The sequence below is a fragment of the Sebastes fasciatus genome, chromosome 24 (assembly GCF_043250625.1).
Source record: "Sebastes fasciatus isolate fSebFas1 chromosome 24, fSebFas1.pri, whole genome shotgun sequence".
NCBI classification, from domain to species: Eukaryota; Metazoa; Chordata; class Actinopteri; order Perciformes; family Sebastidae; genus Sebastes; species Sebastes fasciatus.
This window is the reverse complement of record NC_133818.1, coordinates 11,506,495-11,522,528: the sequence shown is the minus strand read 5'-3', so window position 1 is coordinate 11,522,528 and position 16,034 is coordinate 11,506,495. Positions and strand designations below refer to the sequence as shown.

Genomic DNA, 16,034 nt, shown 5'->3' with positions numbered 1-16,034 from the left:
TCTCTTCCTCTACACAAACTCTCTCTTTTTTCTATTCCCTCTACCAGTGCACCTCCTCTCTCTCTATCTCTTTGAAAAATTCGTCTTCACCTCTCATCCTTTGATGTTGTGATGAATGCCTATTATTTGGGTGCCCTTCCAGTGGAGAAAACATGATAAAGGGCCCTCTTGGGTGCCATTAAATGGGGAAAACATGATTAAGTGCCCTCTTGGGTGACCTTCCAGTGGAGAAAACGTGACAAAGTGTCCTCTTGGATGCCATTAAATGGGGAAAACATGATAAAGTGCTCTCTTGGGTGACCTACCAGTGGGGAAAACATGATAAAGTGCTCTCTTGGGTGACCTACCAGTGGGGAAAACATGATAAAGTGCTCTCTTGGGTGACCTACCAGTGGGGAAAACATGATAAAGTGCCCTCTAGGTTGCCCTTCCAGTGGAGAAAACATGACAAAGTGTCCAAGGACTTGTTGACACTTTTCCCAAAATGTGTGTCTCTAGCTGGCTACAAGCACAGAATGCAAACCAGAACAACATGTGAGTGAAGAACAGAGCTAATTCACTGATTTTACAATCATGTACAATGTACAAGCCTCACATGTGCAGATCAGGTCCCAGAATTAAAACAATACTGCATGAAACTGTTACTGATGATACTTTAGACTTTGATAAATTCCATCAGTCTCTCTTCACCTCTCATCCTTTGATGTTGTGATGAATGCCTATTTTATATGGAAGTGTTATATTGTCTTTATTCATTGTCTGGCATGTTTCACACTTGAAGCTGCAAAAATGTGTCACCCCCAAATGAATAATTTAGTCAGGATGGACAAAAGATTCAACACAGCTCTCTTTGTAGAATTATTCTAATGATGATGAATCAGTCATTCATTCATATAATACTCCATATGTGAGATATCCAAAAAACACATGGGAGGAATTGTGCTTTTATTTGTAACAGCCTTCTGATACTTAGACAGGAGGCCTATCTATAGGGTGAAAGCGGGTATAGATGATGGATGGATGGAAGGATGCTACTGCATGTGAATGCTCTGTGATGCTGAGCACATACATTGTCCTAAGAGGACAATTAAGTATATCTCATTTCATCTCATCTCAAAGCATCCCAGCAGTTGTGTTTATTACAGCTAATCTGTTTTTGCGGCTCAACTCTGCCCATGCATGTTTCCCACTGTCATTACATTTAACTCCAGCTGTTTTATCCTTTCATTGCCTATAAAAGCTTTATGTGCATTTGGCAATTGGATCTGTTAGTTAACTCTTAGCTATCAACAACACCTTGGTGTTGCCCCCCTTTCTACCCCTATATTTTAAAAAAAACACCGCAGCAAAAGTGCCCACTTGGAGAACGTGATGACGTGCCCTCTTGGGTGCCCTTCCAGCGGAGAAAACATGATAAAGTGATCTCTTGGGTGCCCTTAAATGGAGAAAACATGATAAAGTGCCTTCTTGGGTGCCCTTCCAGTGGAGAAAACATGATAAAGTGATTTCTTGGGTGCCCTTCCAGTGGAGAAAACGTGATAAAGTGCCCTCTAGAGTGCTTTTCCAGTAGAGAAAATAAGATGAAGTGCCCCCTAGGGTGGTCTTAAAATGGAGAAAACATGATGCAGGGCCATTAAGGCCGCCCTACATACTAGAAAACTTTCTGCGTGCTGGTGTCGCCGCTCAGACAGCCCGAGTCCACCACTGGTCATTACCCACAGTATAAAGCAACTTTTCCCAGTTCTGGCCTCAACAGACCCAGGCTGTCTGCAGCTACATGGACTTGTGGGTTCACCGTTAAGTAAACTGGAGGAAACACTAATCTCACACAGGCAGACCTCTGTCGCTTCAAGCATTCAGGAGTCATTCAAGCACAAAAGTTGGATAGAAAAATTTGTCTCAAAACCCAAATCTTGAGCTACTTTTTCTAAGAGACATTTTCACACTCAGTTGCACTATGGTTGCCTCAGGATTCCCAACAGGCTTGTTATTTCCAGTGGTGGGAAGTAAGTGTACCTCCAAGGGAAACATACTTCGTCCTCCACTACATGATGTATTACAGCTGTGGTTCATACTTTACAGGTTATTAAGGTCTGAAGTAGAGGCCATGAGTAGTATTAGTAAGGAAATAGTGCCCTCTACAGGACATGAAGCTCAAATGGAGAGACATTTGCGCTTGACTGACACATTTGTTGACTTTGTTTGCACCCTCAGCTCCAGAGTCCATCTAGCCTGAGAATAGGAGAGGTCAGGAGAGGCCAACAGGTCTTTGGTTGCGTGAAATGCTTGCTTCTTCCTGCAAAGACACCTCCAGTCAAAGAAACACTCCTCATGTCATAAATAGTATTTGGTTGCTGGATTTTCAAGGAGAACACTATACATTCATAAAATACTCAGCAAAGATCTTGGATATCTCAAAACCTCAGCGCATAAAACTGAAATGGGTGATTTGAGCACCAATAAGTAATAATATATATATATATTTTTTAACCCTGTTAAGAACTATAGTGTTTCAGCATCTTATGGAGGATGGAACATGCCGAAATAACAAATAAATAAATAAATGACTCGATAAATAAATTGATAAATATGTCATTAAATGTAACAAAAAACACTAAAATAAATGAAGCAAATTAAAACAGAAATATCAATTGATGTCACATTTCATTAATTAATTAATGGCTACATTTATTTTATTATTATTGCTACATTTAATGACATATTTATTTATTGATCGAGTCATTTATTAATTTATTGATTGATTTTATTGATTGACCCTTACTTCATTTTTGATGTTTTTCTGCTGATTGGGTGAACAAATACTTTAATAATTATGATTGCAGTCCATGCATATCACCAGCAGATGTCAGTGCAGGATTAGTCACAGCTTCAGCATCTCTAGAGTGATGCAATACAATGAAGTCTGAATGAAGACCAGCAGCAATCCCTCATTAGTATGCAGTTGTCAGTACAAGAGCTACATTCTTCCTTTTATATTGCAGCCTGTTTATCTGTAAGTTTCTGACTGACTGAACAATGATTTCAATTTCATTGCTTGGTTGATTAACCAGAACCGAATACAACAGAGAAAAGAACAGAATCCGGAAAACAATTAATTGATTACAGACACTCAGAAACAGTGCAGTTTTTACAAGTTTAATTTTTGTATGACTGTCTTCTTCTTCTTCTTCTTCTTCTTCTTCTTCTTATAATAATAATAATATTAATAAGAAGAAGAAGCCTTATTTATACAGGAGTTTTAAAATTTACAGAAGCAGAATTCAACGATTGCAATGAAGCAAATAAAAAATTAAATACCCAACAATAATATCAGATAAAAACAAACAGATAGGCAAATAAAATCAGACAATAATAAAAAATAAAAAATAAATAAAATGTAATAAAATACCCAACAATAATGTTAGATAAAAACAGATAAATATAAATATATAAAAAAAAACATGATGGAAATAAAATAGTGTGCCAGCAAATTCTTGTCACAGTAGCTTACAACATTGACTGTACTATTTGTCAATTTATAGGCTACAGCAGACAATAATAAAATAAAATAATAAAAATAAATAAAATAAAATAAATAAAATAAATAAAATAAATAAAATAAATAAAATAAATTAAATAAATTAAAATAAATTAAAAATAAATAAATTAATAAAACATGATGGAAATAAAATAGTGTGCTAGCAAAATTCTTGCCACAGTAGCTCACAACACTGTACTATTTGTGATTTTATAGGCTACAGCAGAAGAAGTGAGAAAACTGCATTACAGCCAATTGGACCTGCCATTGGCTGAGCATGTGGTGCGCGTCCCCGCCTCTCTCTCATCACTCCGAGCGCTCGCTCCCGCTGCGGATGCAACATCCCTCTGCCTCCTCCTGTCTCTCTCTCCGTCTCTGTAACGGAAGATTAACTACAAACACACAGCCATGGGAGGATTTACCGCGTAGCAGCCGCTGCTCCATCTTTATCTACATCTAAAGCGTCGTGTTTTGGGGTTTGTTTCCAGTGAAAATGGCGACGGGAGCTGCAGGCTGGCAGCCTCCGTACAACACCAACACCTCCACCAGCTCCACCAAATACACCCCCTCTCCATCCTCCAGCATGTTCTACGACGGGAGTCTGACGCTGGAGTACACTCAAGACCTGCATCTGAAGATGAGCAAGAAGATAGCACAACTCACCAAGGTCTGTAGAGGTGTTTAATGAGTGAGTGATGCGGGATGCACAGTAGTGGTCCAGTCAGTCAGAGTAGCAGGTGAGGAGGATGGAGATAGTAGTGTAGAGGAGGTGTGCTGCTGCTGGTGCATGGTGCTGCTGGTGTGGGATGGCATTTGTAAACATGCTTATGAGGAAGGATGTGCTGGTATTTTATTTATGGTGTTTTCAACATGTAGTTTGGTGCAGGTCAGGTGGTATTTTATGGTGTTTTAACATGTAGTTTGGTGCAGGTCAGGTGGTATTTTATGGTGTTTTAACATGTAGTTTGGTGCAGGTTAGGTGGTATTTTATGGTGTTTTAACATGTAGTTTGGTGCAGGTCAGGTGGTATTTTATGGTGTTTATAACATGTAGTTTGGTGCAGGTCAGGTGGTATTTTATGGTGTTTTCAACATGTAGTTTGGTGCAGGTCAGGTGGTATTTTATGGTGTTTTAACATGTAGTTTGGTGCAGGTCAGGTGGTATTTTATGGTGTTTTAACATGTAGTTTGGTGCAGGTCAGGTGGTATTTTATGGTGTTTTAACATGTAGTTTGGTGCAGGTCAGGTGGTATTTTATGGTGTTTTAACATGTAGTTTGGTGCAGGTCAGGTGGTATTTTATGGTGTTTTAACATGTAGTTTGGTGCAGGTCAGGTGGTATTTTATGGTGTTTTTAACATGGAGTTTGGTGCAGGTCAGGTGGTATTTTATGGTGTTTTAACATGTAGTTTGGTGCAGGTCAGGTGGTATTTTATGGTGTTTTAACATGTAGTTTGGTGCAGGTCAGGTGGTATTTTATGGTGTTTTAACATGTAGTTTGGTGCAGGTCAGGTGGTATTTTATGGTGTTTTTAACATGTAGTTTGGTGCAGGTTAGGTGGTATTTTATGGTGTTTTTAACATGTAGTTTGGTGCAGGTCAGGTGGTATTTTATGGTGTTTTCAACATGTAGTTTGGTGCAGGTCAGGTGGTATTTTATGGTGTTTTTAACATGTAGTTTGGTGCAGGTCAGGTGGTATTTTATGGTGTTTTTAACATGTAGTTTGGTGCAGGTCAGGTGGTATTTTATGGTGTTTTTAACATGTAGTTTGGTGCAGGTCAGGAGGTATTTTATGGTGTTTTTAACATGTAGTTTGGTGCAGGTCAGGAGGTGTGGTGCTAATGTTAGATGTGGTGGTATTTTGGAGCAGGATTAATGATATTTGCATCCTTGCAGGGTTCATAGGTCACCATTAAATATTAAGGTTTGTTTTTGATGCTAATAGGTAGTGGCTGTTATTTATGAATAGCTTTTAGGAAGTGGATTCTTACCTAGAAAGAGTTTCCCTGTGATCTTACTACTGTGCGCAGACTGTACTGCAAAACAACTGTGACCAAACTGTATTTCACGAGAGTTTTCCACATGTAAATGTACCTTCTACCACACCACTGTTTAACCCGTGCATGTTTTTTTCTGCCATCACAGGGCTTCCATTGCCTCGCAAGGGCCGAGGGAAGTTATGTAATCTTGGAGGGATGCAGAGGTTTGGCAGAGCTGCTTCTTTGTACTCCACCTGAAACCAGTGTAGGATACAGGGGACACTGTGTCTCGCTGTAGTAGAGTAGAGGATTTAAGGGGCCAGCTGCAGTTCACAGCATCTATAGGGTGCAAACGAAGCCGTTTATGTGATCATGCTGTACAGCGAGAGAGAGACAAAAGCAGAGAGTAGAGGACAGAAGATTTTTACATAACAGGCATGGTGATGCTATCCCGGTTGCAGAATTAGACACTGTGTGTACAGTAGGATAAGCTGTACAAATACACACAATACTGCAAATAGATTGAAACGGTGGATATCCAGGACTGAGGATTATAATGCAGCGCTTGATTCAAATTGTTTGTAGTGGTGGAGAGATTGGCAAGTGGAATTAAGGTCCACAAACGACAGATTTAACACTTTGAAGGCAGTCCAGGAATGTGTTTTTGACCCTCACTGGGCCTTTAATCATGTTTAAATTGCAGGTTAGGTGAACTGCAGGATGACTGTGATAGACCTGACAACCTGTCCAGGGTATTGGGGCCTGCTATCAACCACGAATTGACCAACCTTTTACCAGCTTAGTCTACTTTCAGTTATAATAATCAATGTATACATGGCCCCCGAGGTCAGAGGCAGAGGCGAGGATGTAAAAGGACATTTTTCTGCTGAACTCGCTTCATTAATTGTCATATTACTACTGTAGCGCACTGGTTCCCAACCTTTTTACCTTAAGGCACCCCATTTTCTTTCATTGAGTAAACTGACGACCCCTGACTAAGTGACTTTTTTATGATATTTCATATTATATTCAATGCATAACAATAACAGTACAGAACAACTGATACACTGTATCGTTGTTGTGTATTGTTACACAATAACTGCAGGAAGTTTGGATGAATTTTGAGCAGATTATTTCCTGTGAATATTATATAATATATAATATAATAGAGTTTTCCTGTTATTTTTAGGAACCTTTAATGCAAATGTCTATTATGTATTTATTTCTTAACAATCATACCTACTTAATAGGCCCTTTTTTTGGACAAATTCAGTGTTTTCTTCTCCCTGACATTGTATCCTGTTAGCTCTTTGTTAGTTTTAACTGCATACCTTTTTATTTTTTTCAGTTTATATCTTAAATAATAATCCAAACTTTTAGTTTTCTTCACAGTAGGGCTGACCCGAAAGCGTCGAAGCTTCGCTTCGACCGTTGCCATGGTAATCGACCTCCAAATCAGTATTAAAATGCTTCCTTTTTGTTTCTTTTTGTGTAATAGTAAAGTATAAATCCCCAAAATAGCCTATGAAATAAGGAATAATCCCACAACATTATTCATTATTCAAGAAAATTAATTATTATTAGTTATTCTCAGTCGGATATCACAGTTCGTTTCACGCAGTAGGTTCACGAGCTGAATACAATTACTTGATTAGTGAATCAACAGAGATAATCCAACTATTTTGATTCAACTTTTTAGCAATTTTTAAGCAAAAATAGGGAAAAAAATGGTGCAAGCTTCTCTAATGTGCTGCGTATCTCAGTTATATCATTGCAAACTGGATATCTTTGGGTTTTGAATTGTTATGGGTAAATAATGTGCGGATCAATCGATAAGGAAAATCAATGTTTGAATGTGCGGTGGCGGTCAAAGAAGTCAAGGAAATCCCTGGCCTAGAAAATCTATTTAAAAATCGAGTTGTCTTCTGACCCTCCTGAAAAGCTGAGAGCTTTTTTTTTCTGTGTCCAGATGTCTTTGCTTTTAAAAATTGAAAGTGTTATGGCAGATTTATGCTGTGTGGGGTTATCTATCTGCAGACTCTAGTCCTGCTCAGTGTGGCGCATGTGTTACTCTTCTGTGGGAACACTTTCAGATGCATTTGCTTCTCATGTGTTTGTGTGATTCCACTTAGTGGTGGAAAATCTTGCATGAACTAAATCCACGTTCTCTGTGAAGCTTCATTCATTCCGCTTTGTTGATAGCTTTAAATGTGTTTGAAGTGTGTGACTGCAGGTATACCGCATTGTTTCCCCTCAATAATCGTCACGCAGCAGTGCTTCAAGGTAGAAAGTAGGACAGTTTCTTGTTGTGGAACGCATGAGCAACTGGACATTTTCAAAGAAAGCACACAGAAGGACGTCCTACATTACCTTGTAACATCAGCAAAGAGAGGAATTAAAGAAAGTTTGAATGAATCAACACATCTAACATTTTGACTACTGCAGGGGCGCTTAATTATTCAAGACTGACTTTGATTTGTGGAGAGACATTTTCTGTCACTAGGCTTCATTTTTCATTGCAAACACACAGTAGGACACAAAGCCAGCCAGCATTACCGTAGGTCACGCTACTCCCATTACTTTCATCATCGATTAATCCTCAGATTATTCTCTGAATTAATCATTTGGTCCATGAATAAATAATTAATAAGCGATTGCTTGTTTTGACAGAACAGTCCAAACCACAAAGTTTGCCCCACGTATGACAATACAAGCAATTAAAGCATAGAAGAATTGACATGTTTACCTGAAAATTACTTAAGTTTAGGGCTGTCATTCAATTAAAATATTTAATTATGATTAATCGCATGATTGTCCATAGTTAATCGAGATCAATCGCACATTTTTTATCTATTCAAAATGTACCTTAAAGGGAGATTTGTCAAGTTTAATACTCTTATCAACATGGAGGTGGGTAAATATGCTGCTTTATGCAAATGTATGTATATATTTATTATTGTAAATCAATTAACAACACAAAACAGTGACAAATATTGTCCAGAAACCCTCACAGGTACTGCATTTAGCATAAAACAATATGCTCAAATCATAACATGGCAAACTGCAGCCCAACAGGCAACAACAGCTGTCAGTGTGCTGACTTGACTATGACTTGCCCCCAAACTGCATGTGATTATCATAAAGTGGGCATGTCTGTAAAGGGGAGACTCGTGGGTACCCATAGAACCTATTTTCATTCACATATCTTGAGGTCAGAGGTCAAGGGACACCTTTGAAAATGGCCATGCCAGTTTGTCCTCGTGTAAATTTGGATCGTTATTGTCACGGTGGTACAGTAGATGATCTGCTCTGCTCTGATTGAGACTCTGATTACATGCAATCTGTGTCTGTAGACATCCTGGATTTTGCCTTTCATACCATTACATCATTTCGAAGAGTTAAAATCTGAAAACTCCTGACGTCAGAGCTCCCATCACCTCATTTTCTGTATTTCAGACACCTTTACTGCACCTGCGGGTGGCGTTGCATAGCTTTAATCAGCTGTTTTCTACATTTACCAGGTGGAACTATTGTTTTGTTGAAGCAAATCAGATGGAAGATAAAAAAAAAGGGCTGAAATCCAAGCGCTTGTTCACTTTGATTTGCGGCTTGTAATGCATTAGCCTAAAAGCATAGTTACGGCTCAAATACAGAACGCAGTGATGAGTTATTATAGCGGCTGCACAGCTGGACTGAACCTCTCAGCATTTAAGGAGGAGATTCAGCTGAATGAGGCTGTAGAATCGAGTTGTTTTCTTGCTGTGCTGCAGCCACAGTCCATTGAGCTCACATATTAGAGGGCCAAAGGTCACTTAAAGAGCATATTGCTGTCTCTTTTTTCCAGCCCGTTCGCACGAAAAGGCATATGAATGCCACGATAATAGGCATTTAGCGTGCAATAAGAGTGCCTTTCTTGCTTTTGGTGTGCCATGTGTACGCCATGTAGTCTGTACTCACTGCAGTGTAAATGCATCTGCGTATATATGCTACGCTCAGAGCTGGTGATGTTGAATAAAAAGGGAGAGGTTGCCAAGGTTGCCACTAGTGAAATGTATGCTGGGATACTTGCTGGGACGTCACACAGTCTCTCGAGAGTTCCCCAACTTCAGCTCCCGAAATAAGAACCCAGATTGAGGCCTGCAGTCGATGCTGTTTTGGTATTTGTCCGGTTTCCTTAATGCTCGTATCTTTAGGCTTTGTTGTTTACATTAAAGGAGTAAAGATGATTTAATCTAATGCAGTCCGTTATATATTGTTTTGACAGTGTTATCTGGATCAGATGATGTTTGCCTCACCATGTCTTACCCTGCTCTTTTTCTGTACATCACAGAAAAGCACTATTTGTTTCTCTATCACAGAGACTCCTTGTTCTCGCCTGCTGTGTTCGCGAACGAGGTTGTGATGTGGCGGTGTGTAGTGATGCTCAGGGAGAGGGAAAGCGTGCGCGGCGCAGAGTGTCCCGGGAGCGTCGGAGCGGCACGACAACCAAAAAAGAAGGAACAGATGCAAAGCGCTTTTTTACACCACGACTGGGAGGACAAAGTAAATTCACTGTGTGTGCTTCGGCTAATTGGTATCAGAGGCTGCGTTGCCACTGGAGAAAAACAGCGGACTAAAGGCTAAAATGTCGGGGGGATCCTGTTAAGACTGCGGCACCTCTGAGAATAAGACTTTCGTTAATCCTTTGATTAGTGAATATGATGGTAATCCTCTGAAAATGAAGAGTTTTGTCAGCTGCAGTTCTTCTTGAGACATCAATGACCTTTATTTCTGTAGTTCAATCAGTAGTGATCGACTGTACAAAATGTCCTTTAGCCTCCTCATTCATTCCGCCTCGCTGTTGATAGTCGGCCTTTTTGATGAAAATGTGCAATTGGCCATAGATTAAACATGAATTCAATCTGAATGATACATTTTAACGAGACGTTTTAGTGTGCCATAATGGTTTAAATCTCCTTTTCTGACAGCAATAAAACGATGCAGTAAGAAACCCCTTATCTTTATCTTTTTTAATATTCTAGGCAGGAGAATCATCTTTATTTTAAAGACTTTGAATAATGACACCCCGACCTAATAGTGGCACATTTGTAGAGCTGCATGCAAAGCCCTGCATCTGTTCAGTTCGGCTCACGTTCTCCCGGTGAATAGGGCTGCACAATTAATCAGAATATTATTGAAAACGCAATATGGCCTACCGAAATATTCAAATCACAAGAGGCAGACTATTTGTTAAAGGCAAAATGTGTGTCAAAATATCATTTTAGATAAAATTTTGTTGTGCTGCAGTGATGTCCTGGCCTTCACATCATATTCTACATCTTTGTTTGGTGCAGATCCCCACAAAAACCACACCACAATTGCAATATAAGTCAAAATAATCCCAATTTTTTCTTTCAAAGGTCTTTTTATTGCTTATCAATAATGAATTAAACACTAACTGTACAGTGAAAAGGTTTAGTTTTGCCCTACAACACATTCATCTACTCACACAAACACAAAAGCAGAAGATCTATTCTAAATAAGGGATGAAAAAAGTTAAAATAGTTGACAACAATACAGAGAAAATATATATAATCCACCTTAATAGTAACAGCAAAAGTAAGTTGTGCAGCCCTACCGGTGAGCTCGGGGGAAATCATATGATTCAGAGGCGGCACACTGTAGTCTTCACCCTCCTTCGAGCCAATAGAGAGGTCAGCAGCAGGAATGCCTGACTGTGGCACCCAAAGGAGATTCACAGAGTGTAGCTGTAGTAGCTGCGGGCTATTGTGTTGCCTCCTGGTTCGGTTTTGATTGGCGCCTCGGGCCAGAAAAAGTTTCCTGTGAAAACCACCAGCAGAGACGAGAGGAAGAAGCTGTCACTCTCTTTACTTTCTGATATTGTAAAAGTTGTCATATCTACTGTAGGATGTGCATATGCATGCTCTGCTTCACTTCTGTTTGCTCACTGAGCATGGTAAAAAATCAACTGTATATTGTTCTCATCTCATATTTATGATGACTGGAATGCTTCTCTGCTCCCTGAGAATGTTAATCAGCTTGTTATGGCTTGTCAGGTCGCACCAGTCTGGTTGACAGATGCCAATTCCGTCTGTTAAGAAACAGACGAAGGCTCCAGCGCAGTGGAAGCAACGCATTTCACAGCACGTTTGCATTTTAACACGTTGGTAGTAGCAGTAGTAACAGGAACTGGAACCTTTTCGCTTCTGCGAAGGACAACAATATTCATAAAGTTATAGATATTATAGAGTTTTAAAGCTGAGCAAATCCAAATAATTGTTAGTTTTTTGAGGACGTCTTCCAGATTGTCATTTCTGTCAGGGTGGATAAGTGTTAAACCACAGGACATCAAAGCTTCCCATCAACTCCCAGGATTAAAATCAGAATGAACTGAGCTTCAGGGCTTTCAAGTTAATCGATTGCATAATAAATATGTAATATAATCAATCAAATAGTGTCATATCTGTCATATCAGATGTATGCAACACTAACTAAATGTATATTCTGTCTTCTTTTTGCTCCTTTCAACCTCAGTCTCCACCTGAGATATGACATTATAATGCACTGAGTACAGGTATCATAGCTTGGACTGCAACCTTATTTTCATTATTTATTAATCTCCAAAACTGTTGAAATGTTACTGTTTATGCAATTTATCAGTCCAAGGCAACATTATTTCATCAACAAATGTGTTTTTCATCACAACAGCAGAATCACTTTATGACACTGAAGGGGGGAAAATTGCATTTATTTATGGAAAGCAAGCTTTAGTGTTAGACTTGAGACACAAATAGTAATGTATCCCTATTCCTGGGAGATGGAGGGAGTTGAGAGAGAGAGGAGAGGAGAGGAGAGGAGGAAGATACAGAACAAAAAAGGGGGGAGAGATAAAAGGATGAGAGCGAAAGGGAGAGAGGAGAGGGAGATGAAAGCAGCAGGCACAGCAGCGTCATTAAAATAATCATGTATAATTGAAGGAACGTTTCCATGGCTGACTTGCTGCTGGGAATCAAAGGCTCACACTCGAGAACAGAAGGGCGAACAGCTACCTTACTCTGACTTCTTGAAACTGGCGTCGAGGTAACATCGCCGGTGATGTACCGACAACATAAAAACACTCATGTAGTGATTGTCAGGAGGCAAATAAACCACCAAAACAAGCAAAATACACTTATTGTTCCACTTTCATGACAGCATCTTCAAATGACAGGTATCACAGGTTGATGATGACGGTGTGTTTTTGTGCTGCAGAGCTCTATTCCAGTCATGCAACAGTTGGCTGCGTGAAACAGATATAGTGTGATTTCAGTAACCAGGTCTCATTTGTGATCATTACGGCATCTTCAGGGCGTACGCTTCAAACAAAGTGTTTGTCATCTAACAGCAGCTGGTGCTCTCTTTCTGACAACAGCATCGGGGTGGCGGTGACAATTTTTGTAACTTTTCCGAATGTGACAGTCACTCCTACTCGTTTAATCTCTTTCTTCTGTCACTTTTTAGGTCAACAACTGAGTGCAGCACCATGGATGTCTTTGGAGGAGAGACTGACACTTTTAAAGACTTTAGTCTTTAGTTTTCTGTTGTTTCTATTGGGCATTGTATGAAGCATTAACGTGCGTCTTGGGTGAGACGATCACAAGTGGACAGCTCAGGAGTGAATGCTCCCAAGATGCATTGAGATCCGATCGCTCGGATCACATTCGGAGGTGCGCATATGGCCACATTCTTTTAGCAGTGTGTACGCAAATGTGTCCTGAACAGCTTGTGTAGCCGAGGGTTACATATAAGGGGTAATGTACAGCGCGCAACCCAACGCGGAGGGGTCTTGCATCGCCCTGAAGGGGTTTATTTCACAACAATGACCCGCTAGCTGTACATTTTCCCGCCTATTACACGGCTACTTACTTAAGAAATCAATAATTTGACACAAAAATGCCCCGCCAGAGTCCGACATCATAACTGCTTCCATATCAACGGTCTGTTAAACAGTCAGGTATCCACATGTTGTCCTGAGCGGTATACAATAACCCTATGTTTTTATGTTTATAAAATACACTAATATGTAGGGTATTACTGCCGCCAGATAAAAACAACAACGCATTTAGTCGGTTCGAGCCGTCCACTTGTGATCGGATCACCCCGGACGCATGTTAATGCCAGCTCTCCCTTCATGCATTGTACCTCAGGACTGTCACAGCTTCACTTATTTCACAATATCGATATGGATATGATCCCATGTTGGCCAAACAGACGTTTTGAGGATCCTTAAACGAGGTTTCACATCGAGCCATGTCACCTAAAATGCCATTTCCAGTGTTCCTATTAGTGTAATTTGCTCACTAAATACTTGTTATCTGGCGTCGAGGTACAGATGCATTACAGCGGTGGTTTTAGTATTTCCTGCCAAGTCCAGCACTTTCATTAAAATACAAAAATCCCCAGCTGTGATTATCACTTGGATCCAAAGTGGTGTTTAAATGTCAGAAAGTGATGATTACATGCCTGTGACATTATGCCTTATGGAGGATAATTAGCATCCATATCCTGTGTGTAACTCTTCACCTCGTCTTTAAGTGGAACAAAATGTGCAGCTTCTAGTCCTGCAGGGCTGTAATTCAGCTGACCATGACTGAATATTAGCTGCTCACCGGGGGGGGGGCTTCAATTTGCTGAAGCTTAAGCTTTTTTAAAGCTCCCGCATATCATTTACCTGCAGCACATGTAAAACCTACTTATACGTCTGGGAGAAGCATGACTGACAAGATGTTATTCACTTAGGCTTGTTTGTGGAGAGCAGACTTTTCAGGTGACCATTTCTGAGAAGCATGTGGGAGTTCATATCTGTAAAAAGTTTAGACAAAACACAAGGAGGTGAGGTGCTCAACCGTGTCTGTGAATAATGCCGTCTTTACTCGGTGTGCGAAACCCTATTTCTCTCCTTTCCCGATGTTATTAGTATTGATTTTGTTGCTCTCTGTATGCAGAGCCGAGCCTCACTCTTCACTGTAACTATCGATCTGATATCGAAACAGTTAATAAGAGCTTTACGCGGCATCCTCATTCCGTCGTCTCATTCTCTCCCCGTCTCCAGGTGATTTACGCCCTCAACACCAAGAACGACGAGCACGAGGAGGAAATCGAGTCTCTGAAGGATGCCCACGAGGACGAGGTACGAACACAGCAGAGCAACTCTGATTATGTAAAGCACAAGGTCACTATCCATCGTCATAGTAGTTAACACAAACACACACTGTAATGTCATTAGTTTCATTTGGAGGAATTTGGTGAAGTGACTCCTGAGTGAGGGTTTTTATTTCAGTGAGTGTCAGCGTGCTGCAGTGGGAGTAGAGGGGCAGTAGGCAATCCTGTCACACTGCAATTTTGGTGTCAAGACTGACCGTATTTTAGCTGTCTGCAGGGAGCAGGTCGATGCTGCACTGGGCATGGTGCACCCTTGTTTTTGTCATATTATAGGGGGGAAGCTGCTCTCTCTAGGCCTCTCCAAAATCGCACAAACCCAGTTTATTCACGCATGCTTGTCTGTTTCACCTTCATTTAAGATTAACCTCTCTTACCCGAGGAACCCGGTACGGAGTTCGTCTGAGCTGCGTGTTAAAACGCTGCCTTTAAAACCTTCAGAAAATGCTGTGATGGTCTTTTCTCCGAATTGTTTCTAAAAGATGAGACGCAGTTCGTTTGGCAATGATTTCAATATATTTTAATTACAAAAATAAACGCACGAGAAATTGTATTTTTCCTTTATAATATTTTTGACCGTTTTTTATATTGAATTGACTTTGGATTCTTTTTTTGTTCTTTTATTTACATTGTTATTGATCTTATTTGTTATTATCTACTTGATCATATTTCATTATTATAATAAAACTACTCCCTTTGGAGTCAAAGTTATACAATTTAGTTTTGTTTTTTATTGATTTTCTACTGTGCACAATGGTAGAATGTGATGATGCACAGGGTACATGTAATAGCCAAAGTCTCCATTGTGTGCACATAGCCTCCTGTAGTGGATATCAGGAGTATTTTAGAGTCAGATTCCCTTACAAGAGGTAGAAAACACATTTGGCACACTTTGGGTATCCAAGTGGCCAAACGGAGAGTCCTCCTGGTTGTAGTCAAGGAGTTGCTGAATGAATTCAGTGGCATCTCTGTGCATGGCATCATTGCTATAATGGTGTTATCCACTGTCTAATCTAGAAATCATTTTAGGATAAAAATGTAAATTTCTCCCTTGGTTCATCACAATTTCCTCAGGCATAGTAACAGTCACAATGTTACTCACACTGGGGATGAATCCTCTGAGGTCTTACCTATCCATAGAGACCAAGATCATGCATATAGACCTGGTAGTTATGGAGCTATTCTTTATTTATTTTGGGTTTGTCTGTCTAGGCGAACCACATCTTCCAGCACCCCTAGGGCTTAAGAGGTTAATTACACAGAAACAATACAGTGTCTTTTGAATTAAGCCTTCCTAAGTCCCGCCTCTTTTCCATCTGTG

At 40.0% G+C, this 16,034-nt stretch overlaps 1 protein-coding gene across 3 annotated transcripts in view; it reads left to right on the top strand.

Moving 5' to 3' along the window:
• Positions 1-3,838: 3,838 nt before the first annotated feature.
• The window catches only part of fam184aa (family with sequence similarity 184 member Aa), a 45,205-nt gene continuing 33,009 nt past the window's right edge, over positions 3,839-16,034 (top strand). For 2 of the 3 annotated variants that reach the window (XM_074627270.1, XM_074627271.1), the window contains exons 1-2: positions 3,840-4,205; positions 14,607-14,684. In XM_074627270.1, coding sequence (XP_074483371.1) covers positions 4,032-4,205; positions 14,607-14,684 — 252 coding nt within the window. In that variant the 5' untranslated portion in view covers positions 3,840-4,031. Of the gene's footprint in view, positions 4,206-14,606; positions 14,685-16,034 lie in introns of all 3 variants that reach the window. The other variant, XM_074627272.1, reaches the window with a different exon arrangement.